We start from the raw sequence: 14,935 nt of genomic DNA on the forward strand, positions 1-14,935 counted from the left end.
TTTCAATCTATCCCAATTTTTATTCCTAAATCTTTTTTTGATTCCTTAGACTCTATTATTTTGTCATATCTGTGGCAGAATAAGCGCTCTAGAATTAATAAAATCCACCTCCAAAAATCTAAAAAAGAGGGTGGCATGGCTTTACCTAACTTTCACTTATATTACTGGGCAGCTAATATACGTTGTGCTGCCTTCTGGTCTTTCTTCCACGGTCAACCCGAGTGCCCTAACTGGGTGGCAATGGAGCTGAACTCCACTAAAGAATTATCTATATCTGCACTTCTTGGCTCTGTACTCCCTAGCAGTCTGCCCAGATCAATAGCTAATCCTCTGGTCAGACACACTTTGCGTATATGGGCTCAGTTCAGGAAATGCTATGGTTTCCAGGGGTTTTCCGTTTCTAGCCCTGTCGCACATAATCACCTTTTTTTACCTACTACGTACGATCCAGCATTCCATGTTTGGTACAGGAAGGGCATTAGACATTTTGAAGATCTCTTCATTAATAATCGCTTCGCTTCTTTTCAGCAGCTCTCCATTAAGTTCAACCTGCCTAATGCTCACTTTTTCAGATACCTCCAAATCCAACACTTTACTGCTCCTTTAATTCCTAACTTTCCTGAAATGCCTGCGAAAAATGCTATGGACCTATTTCTTTCCATTAATCCACTAGGTAAAGGTTTAATTTCAATTATCCGAGATAAACTAGCAGCCTTACGACGGGCCCCTGTGGATAAAATTTAAATGGCCTGGGAGCAGGATTTAAATATCTCCTTATCCGAGGAGAGCTGGGACTCAGTTCTCAAATCGGTCAACTCAACCTCCCTTTGTGCTCGCCATTGCCTCTTACAGTTTAAGATTGTTCATAGAGCCTATATGTCTAAATCTAAACTATCTCGATTCTACCCTGGCATTAGTCCGCTTTGTGATAAATGCAAGAGGGGCGTGGCCTCTCTCATCCACATGTACTGGTTCTGTCCTAGCTTGGAGAAATTCTGGAAAGATGTCTTCATTACATTATCGGGTATTCTGAATCAGCACCTAGAACCTAACCCCTTAATTGCTCTGTTCGGTTTTTGGGGCGAGACAGATTTATGTCTGGGTCCGACTAAATGCCGAATACTATCCTTTGCCTCTCTCCTGGCGAGACGCTTGATCCTCCTTAGATGGAGAGATGTTGCCCCGCCCACTCATGCGCAATGGCTTAATGACATTATGGCCTGCTTGGACCTCGAAAAAATTCATTATTCAGTTCTTAATTCGGATCTAAAGTTCCATAAGGTCTGGGGACCTTTTATCGAGTACTTTCATAACCTTCCTCTTGACTAGGGTTTTTTTTTCTTCTTTTCGGTCCCTTGCTTTCAGCTCCCTTTTTTTTCTGGTAGTAGGCATTATTATCCTCTGTTGCTAAGTGTATTCACAGTCTGGGAGTTTGACTGTCCTGACTTATACTCTCTATATTGTGTGGTGGTTGGTCTGGAGTTGTTGTTGTTTTTTTCTTGTGTTGTGGGGATTGGGGAGGACACTAAGCTCACTTGTCTTTAATTTAGGTGCTTTTTTGTTAAATTCTCTTCGTTTGTAGCATATTGTTATTGTATGCTTAATCTTGCACTGTATTAATGCTCCCCACTGGGATTTGGGGCTTTTAATTTTGTAAAATGATTTGAAAAACTAATTTAAAAAAAAGTTTTAAAAAAAAAGAAAATTGCATAGAAGGCATTCGAGGATGTTGTTGAAGATTTTCTTGGCAACTACAGCATACAAAACCATGAGATGCAAAGTGTCACTAAAGATTCATTTTCTGCATTCCCATTGAGACTTCTTTCAAATAAATCTTGGTACTGTCAGTGATGAGCATGGTGATAGGTTTCACCAGGACATTATGGTCATGAACAAATGGAATCAGGGCAACTGCAATCCATCATTTCTGTATGATTATTGTTGGATACCTGAGCAAAAAGCCCCAGACACCAAGTACAGACAAAAATCATCAGCAAAACATTTAGCTGAACTACTGCAGAGCGTCAGCACCAGTATGCAATTAAATTCAATAAAGTTGATTTTTTTTCCCCCAAGTTCCTACATGATGCAAGTAGACTGAAATTATATTTGTGTTCAGCTTCAAGTGGTCTATCATAAACAAAGGAAAATTCTGAGAAAGCAACATTTTTGAAAAAATATTTTGGCCAGTGTAAACCAAGCACTGACAACACAACGCACAGGTCAATATTTATCTCCCACTCAACATTGCTAATATGCATGTTATTTAGTGGCTATTGTGCAGTTGTGTGAGCTAGCAGTATGCAAACCAGTTGCCATATTTTCAGACTACAATGTTGCCTTTGTTTCAAGTATTTAATGGCTATAAAACACTCTGTAATGCTGTGAAAGGTGTGATTCCATTAAATAAAACATCTTTGTAATTTAACCATTTTGAGAACACTACTGTGAAACAACAACGTTCATAATGGAAGTGGCATGTTAGAACTACTCAAGATATTCATCACAGATGGAAAAAAAGCAGCATTTCAACCAGTGAATATTAAGTACAAGCAAAAGTCCGTTAAGTATCCCCATTCAAACACTATTAAAACCCAAAGTTAACACCTAGAGTGGTTGTAAGCTGGAGGTACAACTTCTAAACCACAGTGAAGTAAGTATTTCCTGTGTGGCTAACCTTATTTTTCTCCATCAACTGCTGCTCCAAATCTTGGTTGTCCTGCTGAAGTTGCATGGCGTCTGCAATTGCAACATCTCCATTTTGTTCTTTCTCACCATTTTCTGGGGGATTGAGGGCCATCAGTTCTGCTTCCAGAGCGGTTACCTGCAAGAGCAATTTGGATTTCATTATCTGAGCTCTTGATTTTACATAGAACACTACAGCACAGTACAGGCCCTCAACTCATGGTATCATGCTGATCTTTTAACCCACTCCAAAATAAATCTAACACCTCCCTCCCACATAGCTCTCCATTTTTCTATCATCCATGTGCCTATCTAAGGGTCTCTTAGATCCACAGCAGATGCCATCTCATTGGCTCTTCAACTCAACCCTGGAATACCTAGATGGCAAAGATACATCTGAATGCTCTTTGTTAACTATAGCTCACATTCATATTATAATTCCCTCAAAACTATTCAAGAAGCTTCAGGACCTTGGCATCAATACCTCCTTGTACAATTGGATCCTCAATTTCTTCACAGGCAGACCCCAGTCAGTTTGGATTAGCAACAACATTTTCTCCACAATCTTCATCAGCATGTGTGCACCACAAGGTTGTGTTCTCAGCAACCTGCTCTACTTGCTATACACTTAAGAATGTATAAAGCTCCAATGCCATTTTCAAGTTTGCTTATGACACTACTGTTATAGGCTGAATCAAAGGTGGTGATGAATCAGCATATAGGAGGGAAATTCAAAATCTGGCTGAGTGCTGCCATAACACCAACCTCTTACTCAGTATCAGCAAGACCAAGGAACTGATTATTGACTTCAAGGAGGGAACTAGTGGTCCATGAGCCAGTCATCGGAGGGTCAGAGATGGAGAGGGTCAACAAATTTAAATTCCTTGGTGTTATCATTTCAGAGGAACTGTCCTGGGCCCAGCACACGAAGAAAGCAAGGCAATGCTTCTACTTCCTTAAGAGTCAGTGAAGATTCAGCATGAAATCTAAAACTCTGACAAACTTCTACAGATGAGTGGTGAAAAGTATATTGACTGGCTGCATCACAGCCTGGTATGGAAACACTGTTACTCCAGAACAGATATCGCCCTCCCACCACTAAGCACATCTACACAGAACGCAGCATCCATCATCATCAGGGACCCCCACCATCTAGGTCACACTCGCTTCTTACTGCTGCCATCAAGGTAGTGGTACAGGAGCCTTAGGACTCACACCACCAGGTCCAGGAACAGTTATTGTCCCTCAATCATCAGGCTCTTGAACCAAAGTGGATAACTTCACTCAAATTCACTTGTCCCATCAGTGAAATGTTCCCACAACCTATGGACTCACTTTCAAGGCCTCTTCATCTCATGTTCTTGATATTTATTGCTTATTTATTTATTATTAATTTTTATTTTTGTATTTGCATAGTTAGTTGCCTTTTGCACACTGTTTGAGCGCCAAGTTGGCATGGTCTTTCATTCATTCTATTCTGGTTATTATTCTATATGGATTTATTAAGTATGCCTGCAAGAAAATGAATCTCAGGATTGTATATAGTGACATACATGTGCTTTGATAACAAATTTACTTTGAATTTAAATCTCCCTAATGTATCTGCCCCTGGCAGCATGTTCTACGCACCCACCACTCTCTGTATAAAAAAACTTGCCTCACAAATTACCCCTATACTTTCCTCCAATCACCTTAAAATTATGCCCCCTCATATTGGCCATTTCCACCTCAGATGATGTTGGCTGTCCAAGCCATCTATGCCTCTTATCATCTTGTACATCTCAATCACCTCTCATCCTCCTTTGCTTCAAAGAGAAAAGTCCTCATTCAATCATCCTCACTCATGGTTCTGAATTTAGAATTTTGCAGACTTATGTATTATTTTGGCCTTGGAACAAAATAAAGAGTTTGAGAAAAGTCTAGAACACAAGTCTATACCCTGAGTGTATAACATCTTGCCATAGGAACAAGCAACCTCTAGTTTCCAAATCCCAAAACTAAACGGGTTCAAATGAAATTCGCTCTAATTTTAGAGAAAGTGTGTACACAATTACATTACCAATTTTAAACTTAAAAAAGACACAAGTTCACGTCAAAGCTAAACCAGCTAATGTTGTCGACACAGAAGCAGACATGCCACAATTGGCTGCAACATCACTGAATCAATTAAGCTAATCAACGTTCCTGATCATTATTTAAGAACTCCTGATGGAATTCCAGACTAGTGTGCAGGTCACTCATCGACGGTTGATAATTGGTAAATTATTGCCACGTGTACTGAGATAAAGTGGAAAAAAAATTGTTTTGCTTTCCATCCATACAGGTTATTCTGAACACAAGTACAAAGTAGTAAAAGGGAAAAACAATAACAGAACACAGAATAGAGTGTAACAGTGGCTGGGTTTTGGTACCATATTCCAAGATCATATTTCTTTTGGAGAATCTGGAAAGGATGAAGATTAGAAAAAAATGCCACTGTTAAACAATTCTTCGTATTTCGGAAAGTGCTTAATTAGTTGAAAAACAGTCAATCTCATCTTTAAAGTGCTACATCTCTAATAATTTTGATGCCAGTTAAAATAATAATGTAGTTTTTAAACTTACTTTTTGATCACAACATTCCAGATTTTTGAAACCGTTGAGTCTGACTAGTGGGTAATGTAATAGTTTAGTTTTGACAGCTCCTTATGCTGTGAATGGTGCAGGAAAGGTTGGACAGCAGACAGAGACACAGATTCCAGAGGAAGACAAGACTGCAATTACTGAACCAAAGGTCATTCTTTTTTTTCCCCATTTATTTCCATGACATCAGCACATTTGACTAGGCTAGCATTTATTGTCTATGTTTAAGAGCTCTTGACGAAGAAGTGGAAGCCACTTTCTGGAAGCCTCGCAGTCCAAGAGGTGAAGGAGTCAAATGATCTGCTGAGTTCCTCCAGTATTTTGTATGTGTTGCTCTGAACTTCTAGCATCTGCAGGATCTCTTGTGTCTTTTTTTTTGATTTTTTTTAAATCAGTTTTTCAAAACATTTTACAAAATTAAAAACCCCAAATCCCAATGAGGAGCATTAATACAGTGCAAGATTAAGCATACAATAACAATATGCTACAAAGGAAGAGAATTTAACAAAAAAGCACCTAAATTAAAGACAAGTGAGCTTAGTGTCCCCCCCAAACCCCACAACACAAGAAAAAAACAACAACTCCAGACCTACCACCACACAGTATAAAGAGTATAAGTCAGGACAGTCAAACTCCCAGACTGTGAATACACTTAGCAACAGAGGATAAATATGCCTACTACCAGAAAAAAAAGGGAGCTGAAAGCAAGGGACCGAAAAGAAGAAAAACCCTAGTCAAGAGGAAGGTTATGAAAGTACTCGATAAAAGGTCCCCAGACCTTATGGAACTTTAGATCCGAATTAAGAACTGAATAATGAATTTTTTCGAGGTCCAAGCAGGCCATAATGTCGTTAAGCCATTGCGCATGAGTGGGCGGGGCAACATCTCTCCATCTAAGGAGGATCAAGCGTCTCGCCAGGAGAGAGACAAAGGATAGTATTCGGCATTTAGTCGGACCCAGACATAAATTTGTCTCGCCCCAAAAACCAAACAGAGCAATTAAGGGGTTAGGTTCTAGGTGCTGATTCAGAATACCCGATAATGTAGTGAAGACATCTTTCCAGAATTTCTCCAAGCTAGGACAGAACCAGTACATATGGATGAGAGAGGCCACGCCCCTCTTGCATTTATCACAGAGCGGACTAATGCCAGGGTAGAATCGAGATAGTTTAGATTTAGACATATAGGCTCTATGAACAATCTTAAACTGTAAGAGGCAATGGCGAGCACAAAGGGAGGTTGAGTTAACCGATTTGAGAATAGAGTCCCAGCTCTCATCGGATAAGGAGATATTTAAATCCTGCTCCCAGGCCATTTAAATTTTATCCACAGGAGCCCGTCGTAAGGCTGCTAGTTTATCTCGGATAATTGAAATAAAACCTTTACCTAGTGGATTAATGGAAAGAAATAGGTCCATAGCATTTTTCGCAGGCATTTCAGGAAAGTTAGGAATTAAAGGAGCAGTAAAGCGTCGGATTTGGAGATATCTGAAAAAGTGAGCGTTCGGCAGGTTGAACTTAACGGAGAGCTGCTGACTCTTGTGTCTTTGATTTTATGTACTCTTTACTCTAGGTCTCCTGTAAAGTCAGACCCTTCTTTTGTTTATAAGACACCTTCTGAACTGCACAAAATTCTGACCTAGAAAATTTTGCACAAGAGATTCTGCAGTTGCTGGAAATCCAATAGGTTAGACCAAATCTATGGAGGGAAATGTGCAGTCAAGCTCTGACCCTACCTATTCTGATGAAAGGTCACGGCCAGGAACGTCGCCTGTTTATTTCCATTCATAGATCCTACCTGACCTACTGAGCTCCTCCAGTGCTCTTTGTGTGTTGAATAAAAACAAAGGTGTGCCAAATGGGTTGTTTCAGTGATGCTTTCAATGAATGATTATCATAATTATTTTCCATTTCATCTAAAAGACAGAAACAATACACACATCTTATAGATTATCAGGAACTTCTGGTAATTTAGCAGTAATAATGCCAAACTTATCAATGTTCTAATTGAATAATTGTAGTCGAAACCCCCTTATACTGGGCGTCTCTGGAAAACTGGCTCATTACCCCCTTGCTAACAGCCACTGGATTCCAAGGTGATAAACCCAACTTTCTCTGGCTTCATACATCTAAGGTGTATATGTCTTTGGTCCCGCCAGATCCGTGAGGTTAGGATGTCTCCCACCCAAGCTCCAGTTAGTGTGAATGCTGTATGATTTACTGCCCCCGGCAAAAAATAACAGATCGTATGCTGCATACAATTAAAACGAATTATATTTAAGAATGTTAATTTAAGCAGTTATTAAATGAAAGGAAGGAAAAAACAAAAAGGGCCCATTATTCTTAAAACAGTCAACTGTGCACTTAAGTTGGAGCTCATCTTGAACTTGTCTGTCACTTGCGTGCGAAAGCACACCCCACCTTCCAAATGTCGCTCGCAATCAATCTCAAATAAACAGGTCTCCCACAGGAGCATTGGTTCTTCCTTCTTGGAGCCATTCATCTGCACGTAACACCTTGTGCAACAGGGACGACACTCTCAGCCATCTTTTCCCCGTCTTCTTCCAGCTCCCGCCAACAAAGAGCTTCAACCCAGTGTTCTCCAGAACCTTCTCCCAGTCTCACTATCCTGATTGGCTGACAGCACATTCCCAAGTTGAATAACAAGACTTTTATCTTAGTGCAGACAAGCTGAAAGCAGAGCAGACTGCTCTTACAGAATTGCTAAAATGAAATACCAACAGCATAGCAGTAAAAATTTTAACCAGGGTGTTACACTCACCCCCCAGCACAAATAGTCATGTCCTCATGACTTTCAACCTTATCCCATCTTCAGCTTCAACCACCCTTTGTGACCCTTCCTGTTTACTACCAGGGAGTGTCTTCCGGGAGCTCAGGGCCCCCCTGCTCCAATTTAACTTCTGTCACTTTAAGCTGGTGCAGCCAAACATCCTCACCCTCCACTGGTGCTAACTGGTGAGACCTCTCTCGGAAAGGGGTGTCCTCAGTTGCTCTAATAATGTGGCAAGTATTCCTGGAGTAACCAACATCAACCACTTCAGTAGAAACTGCATCTTCATGTCCCAACATCTTCTCAGTTAAGCTCTTTTCCATTCCTTGGACATTCCGGCAAATTTGGGGGTTCCTGTCATTCTAGCTACTCCTCCAGCACGTAACACAACAGGTTTAGACTGAGTGCACCACACATTTCCTCTTTTCTGCTCATCATCCTGCTTAGGAAAAACTTGCACCTCCTCAAAAGCAATTCTAACCACAGGGTGAATGGACAAGGTGTTCAAAAAGTTCTCTCCTTGCATAGTCCCATGAGCCTGCTCACAATGGTGGTATTTGTTCCCACAAGAATGGAAGCTCCACCCTTTTCAACCGGATCCGGGCAGACCAACACTACTGTGTCAACAGTCTCAGTTACTCCAACTTCAACAACAAGTAACCATCGTAGGAGTACTCATCAGTACCAAGCCCCGGAGTCTCAAGGGCACTGAGTAGCGTCAATGGTAAATGTGTCAAATACTGGTTGTAAAAGGATCTATAAAGCAAAGTAGCATGAGAACCTGTGTCAAGTATAGCTCCACAATCTATATGGATACATCAGAGTGTGGTTCCACTAAACCTCAGGAATAGTGTTTGGTACTTCCCTTAATACACTGGTGTGTTGGCGCGTGGCCAAGTGGCTAAGGCGTTGGTCTAGTAATCTGAAGATTGCTAGTTCGAGCCACAGCTGAGGCAGCGTGTTGTGTCCTTGAGCAAGGCACTTAACCACACATAGCTCTGTGACGACACCAGTGCCAAGCTGTATTGGCCTAGTGCCCTTCCCTTGGACAACATCGGTGGCGTGGAGAGGGGATGCTTGGAGCATGGACAACTGCCAGTCTTCCATACAACCTTGCCCAGGTCTCAGTCGACATCGAAATTGATGGACAGCCGAAGAGAGGAGAAAGAAGAAGAGAGTGGTACACTGATAGGAACATATCCTCTCCGAAATGTCAGCCTGCTCCTTCATTCAATCCCTCTGCAGTTTTACATCTTTTCTTCTCTGTTTGATTAACCAGTGATTTATTTCCCTAAGATATTCCTATCCTTCACACCCCTGCTTGAAATGTCCATCTTCTCCGTAGGTGTAACAGAAAACACCAGTCACTTCTGGCGAAGAGACCCCACTCAGCAGTAGCCCTCTGCTTAGTATGTCCCATCAGTGGGCCAGGCTCTCTATCGGCTTTTTCATGCTTGGTGACTGTACCCACCGATATCAACCAAGATACCTCAGCTCTCAAATTTGCCAAGAACTCCTGTAACACCTCCGTAAGTAGAACATCAGGGGTCACTTCAGCAACCGAGGCTACTACCGAAGACTGTACCCTGCTGATGGGGGCCTCCCACTCTACCATCGCGTGTTCCTCCTCTCCAACTTTGCTGAGTAACTCGGTAAAAGATGGAGGAAGGCACAGCACGTGGGTCATTCAAATATGTAGAGCAATCACATCATGTGTTAACATGCCCTTCACAACTTGCAACTTAAGCAATTTCTCTCAGACAGTTGAATGCCCCCTTTGTAGCAAAAACAGTGCAGCAGCTTCTCCAACCTGAAAATATAGGCAGACAACTTCTCTCCTTCCTCTTGGAACGTGTGCCTAAACATCATCCGAAGACCGGCTGCACTTCCAGCAGTGCCGAAAGTATCTTCCAGAGCTTGCAGATAATTAGTTGACACGGCTAATGGATTTTCTGCCTTGAGGAACCTCATTATATCAGCCACCAGCCCCTTTAAGCTCTCTACCTGTCTCTGTTTTTTCATATTATCTGAGCACTGCCATTCATCCAGTAACTGAGATGTCTGCTCAGCCCAAGCCACATATTCTTCTTCCCCACTGGATGTGGGCTTGACCGCAGAGAACACTCGCAGCCTACAATAACTCTGACTCTCCATAGATATACTTCTGCATTTATCAAGCAGTGATGTTATAGCCAAAACAAACTCAGAATTTAAATCAACAACTGAAGGTCTCATTAGACCTAGCACATCAAATAACTCCTTCTCCTCACTGCAGAACCGAGAGCAACTTTTCTTTAAAGTCTCCACCCTCAGCTACAGAAAACTTGACTTTCAACTCGGCATCCTGGCCTACACTCCCCTCTTCTCTGAAAGTATGGACGGCCCATGACCCTGCCTCTCCGGGCACCAGGAAGATCCACTCCCGTTACGTCAGTGCTAGTCCGAACTAACACTACACCTTTCAAATTGCTGCTCCATGATCGTAACTTGTCCTAATGCTTTAACAGTACCTAAATCCTAAGCAACAAATTGTCTGAGCTATGGATATCCACCCCACTCAAAACACAAGCATTAGCTATAGTTAATCTCTTTGAACTGCACCTACGCTTGATCCCTACGATGTTTATAACCACATCTTAGTCATTTTTCTGGACAATAGTTTAACACAGGCTTAAACACAAACCCACTGATCAATGCTCAGGGCAATCACACAACATCCAATGAACTCAATCCCAGATGACACCCCAACAAATGAAACCCCCTTATACTGGGCAGCTCTGGAAAACCCTTGCTAACAGTCACTGCATTCTGTAGCGAGAAACAAACAGTTATTAAATGAAAGAAAGAAAAGAAACAAAAAGGGCCAATTACTCTTGAATAGTCAAATGTGTACTTGATTTGGAGCTGTTCGCTGTCACTCAGGCGCTGGACCCTCAAAGCACACCCCAACTTCTGAACGTCGCTTAAAATCCATCTCGAACAGATGTGTCTCCCATGGGAGTACTGGTTCTTCCTTCTTGAAGCCAATCATCTGCACAGAGTACCTGTGCAATAGGGACAGCACCCTCAGCCATCTTTTCCCCTTGTCTTCTTCCAGCTCCTACCAAGAAAGACCCAGCGTTCTCTGGAACCTTCTCCCAATTCCACTATCCTGATTGGCTGACAGCACATTCCTAAGTTAAATAACAAGCCTCTTATCTTAGCTCAAACCCAAACAAGCTGAAAGCAGAACAGAACTGCTAAAATGAAATACCTACAGCACAGCAGTAAAAATATGTTAACCAGGGTGTTACATAATCATTATTTGACAGGTTATGAGGATTAGGGTAGCATTAATGATATAAAAGAGTAGTTGATGGTCATTGTAAACTCAGTGGGTCATGAAGGATATTTCTGTGCCGTTTCTCTCTCTGACTTTTTAACTCTATAAGACACAATATGAGCTTAGTTAAGTAACTTAAGGGTTAAAGAAATGTGCAGCAGAAATGTAAGCCACACAGACACCGGTATTTCTGTAGGAATGATAAGGAACTTGAAGAGATGTTGCAGAGCCTGTTTGACCTTTAGGAAGATTGCAAACAAAGACAAACCTTACCAAACATGTTAAGCCTTTAGAGACGGTTTGTGAACAACTGTTTACAAGCCTGGAATTTGCAGGAAGGATTCCAGGCTCACGAGCTAATATTAACTATGATCAGAATGACAGAATCATGGAACTATGCTGCATGGACTAGATGGGCTGAAAAGCTTATTTCCACATACAGCTGGAAACAAGTCCCTTGGCCAATATCAACCATGATGCCTACCTACACTATTCTCATTTGCCTGTGTCTTCCTATCCAAATGCCTTTTAAACATTGAAATGCATACTTCTTTCTCACAAAATGGCTGTACTTTTTTTTATTGATTCAGAAATAACGATAGGTCACTCAAGGTCTCTAAGGAACAAAAATAAACTGAGCTACAGTTGCGTTATAAGTGTAGCGTGCCCAACCACCAGGAGTAACTATCGGTTCAAAACTTGATGTGTGATTGAGATAAAAAGATAGCCTACCTTCCTCTGACTGGCCTCCAGTAGTTGCTGGCTCTCAGACACCTTCAGCTCAAGATCAGTTAGCTGGCTCTGGGCTGCCCCCTCTCTTTCCACTGTTAAACGTTTATAACTTTCATTTTCAATGTGTAGCTGATGTAATTGTGACCTTAGAGCTTCCTTATCTAGGGAAATGTTAGGATAACAAATTTATAACAATTGATTGCAATTAAATATACGTAATTAAAAACCCTTCATTTTATAAGTGAAATACCATTCAATTTTAGCAAATACATGCAGAAAATACACTCAGTGGCCTCGTTATCAGATGCACCTATATACCTGCTCTTTAAAGCAAATGTCTAATCAGCCAATCAGGTAGCAGCAGCTCAAAGCATAAAAGCATGCAAGACATGGTCAAAAGGTTCAGTTGTTATTTAGACCAATACCAGAATGGGGAAGAAATGTGATCTAAGTGGCTTTGACCGTGGAATGTTTGTTGGTGCCAGACGGGGTGGTTTGAGAATCTCAGAAATTGCTGATCTCCTGGGATTTTCATGCACAACAGTCTCTAGAGCTTACACAGAATGGTGTGAAAAACAAAAAAACCATCCAGTGAGTGGCAGTTCTGTGGGCAAAAAACCTTGTTAATAAGAGAGGTCAGTGGAGGATGGCCAGACTGGTTCAAACTGACAGGAAGGCAACAGTAACTCAAGTAATCACACATTACAACAGTAACGTGCGGAAGAGCATCTCTGAATGAATAATATGTTGAACCTTGAAGTGGATGGGCTACAGCGGCAGAAGACCGCACTAGGTTCCACTCCTCAATCCACGTACTGAAGTGGCCACCAGTTTACATTGGACTAGAACAAAACAAGATTTTTGAAGGTTTCCCAAAATCTATCCAAATGCAGATTTAGCAAACAGGTCTCTAAAGAGCTGATGTTTGATCAACAATGACTAATCATTTCCAGTCCCTATCAAGCAGTTCTGTAACTTAATTCGCATGGCTCAAAGGCCTCAGATTTTGCTGTTTTATAATTACTTAGCAGAAAGTGCCCAAGGGGAACTGGGCAAATCAGTCTGCAGTATGGAACTGTCTGAAGGCATTTACTCTGTATTGAGACATGACTGTGATGATATTGTTTTTATATCAGTTGTTGGAGTACATTGTAAAATTAAAATCAAACTGCATAAGTATAACGATCAATGTTTCTCAGAGGCTAAAGGTGAAAGTAGATGCTCCTTAGCTACATCTAAAATACTTTTTTTTAAGATCTAAAAGCTTTAAAAATATTATTTTGTCTTCCTTCAAATATTGTTGGATCGTTAATAAATCATTTATGTTCAAACCTTGCTCAAGTTTCTTAAAATCTTCTTCCATTTTGATGAATTCTTCATCTTTCTGCAAGACAGAAGTATTTTTTTCTTCCAGCTTTTCTGTTAATGTTAACACCTGTCAGTGTGAACAAAGTGAAAGTTAATTTACGTTGTATTTCTTGGTAAAACATTAGCAGCGCCCGCAAGTGTATCTCCCCCAGACCACAGATGACAACATTTGTAAAAGATCATAATCATCAAAACCCTATCCTACAGAAGGAACCACCTGGCAAGTGGAGTTTAATGTGGAGATGTGTGATTTCATGCACTTTAGTAAAAGGAATCAAATGGAGAGAGAGAACAAATGGAGTGAAATTCTACTCAGAGCATCACGCACAAAATGTTAGTAGCCACTTCCAATACGTAGTTAAGAGATGTACTGCTTCTAACTGGTTGCATCATCATCTGGTATGCATAGGATCAGTAAAAGCTGCAGAGGGTTGCGAACTCAGCCAGCTCTATTATGGGGACCAGACTTCCTAGTACGGAGAGCATCTTCAAAAGGTGAAGCCTTAAAAAGGTTGCATAAAAATTTTTTTAAAAACCCATCACTCAGTACATGTTCCTAAAGACACATACTTAACGTTTTAGAAACAGCTTCATCCCCTCCATCATCAGATTTCTGAATGTGGACAATAAACCAATCCACGAACACTACCTGACTATTTTTGATCTTTTTTTCACTACTTATTTAATTTATACTCTATATGTTTCTTATTGTAATTTATAGTATTTTTATGTATTGCAGTATACTGCTGGTACAAAAAAAACAAATTTCATGACATATGTCAGTGATATTACACCTGATTTTGATGGCAAATGGCATGTTGGTCTTGACTGAGAATGGTTTAGAGTGTTTTAAGAACAGGGAGGTTTTTTTAAAAAAAAAAATGTGCAGACATCATACCTGGATCATTGTGCACAATTTTGGTCCCCTATCTAAAAAAAGGATATACCATTGAAGATTCATCAGGCTTAATATTGAGAGTACTGTGCCATCAAGAGATGCTAAACCAATAGACTCTGAAGAAGGAGAAGTGACCTTATTCAAACATATAAGATCCTAAGTGGGCTTGAATGGGTACAAGTGTTGTTTCCGCTGTGAGAGAGTCACAAACAAAGGGAAATAGCTGCAAAGTAAAAGGCTGGTCATTTAAAACTGAGATGCCAGGAAATTTCTTCTCTCAAAAGATGGTGAATCTCTGAATTTGAATTAGTATCGCTGGCATTCATTGGGAAATTTGTTATTTTGAGCCAGCAGTATATTGCAATACATAATAATTTTAAAAAACTATAAATGACAGTGGGAAACAAAAAGAGAGTAAAAAAAGTAGTGAGGTTATTTACAAGGTTCATTGCCCATTCAGAAATCTGATGACGGAGGGGAAGAAACAGTTCCTGAAATATTGTGTGTGTGTCTTCAGG

The 14,935-nt window shown here is 40.7% G+C and overlaps 1 protein-coding gene across 3 annotated transcripts in view; it reads right to left on the reverse strand.

The window, feature by feature from the left end:
- The window catches only part of golga1 (golgin A1), an 86,971-nt gene that overhangs the window by 20,848 nt on the left and 51,188 nt on the right, over nucleotides 1-14,935 (reverse strand). For all 3 annotated transcript variants that reach the window (XM_073052593.1, XM_073052594.1, XM_073052595.1), the window contains 3 exons: nucleotides 13,484-13,586; nucleotides 12,152-12,312; nucleotides 2,678-2,824 (listed from right to left, as the gene is read on the reverse strand). In XM_073052593.1, coding sequence (XP_072908694.1) covers nucleotides 2,678-2,824; nucleotides 12,152-12,312; nucleotides 13,484-13,586 — 411 coding nt within the window. The remainder of the gene's footprint in view (nucleotides 1-2,677; nucleotides 2,825-12,151; nucleotides 12,313-13,483; nucleotides 13,587-14,935) is intronic.

Source organism: Hemitrygon akajei, chromosome 7 (genome assembly GCF_048418815.1).
Source record: "Hemitrygon akajei chromosome 7, sHemAka1.3, whole genome shotgun sequence".
NCBI lineage: Eukaryota > Metazoa > Chordata > Chondrichthyes > Myliobatiformes > Dasyatidae > Hemitrygon > Hemitrygon akajei.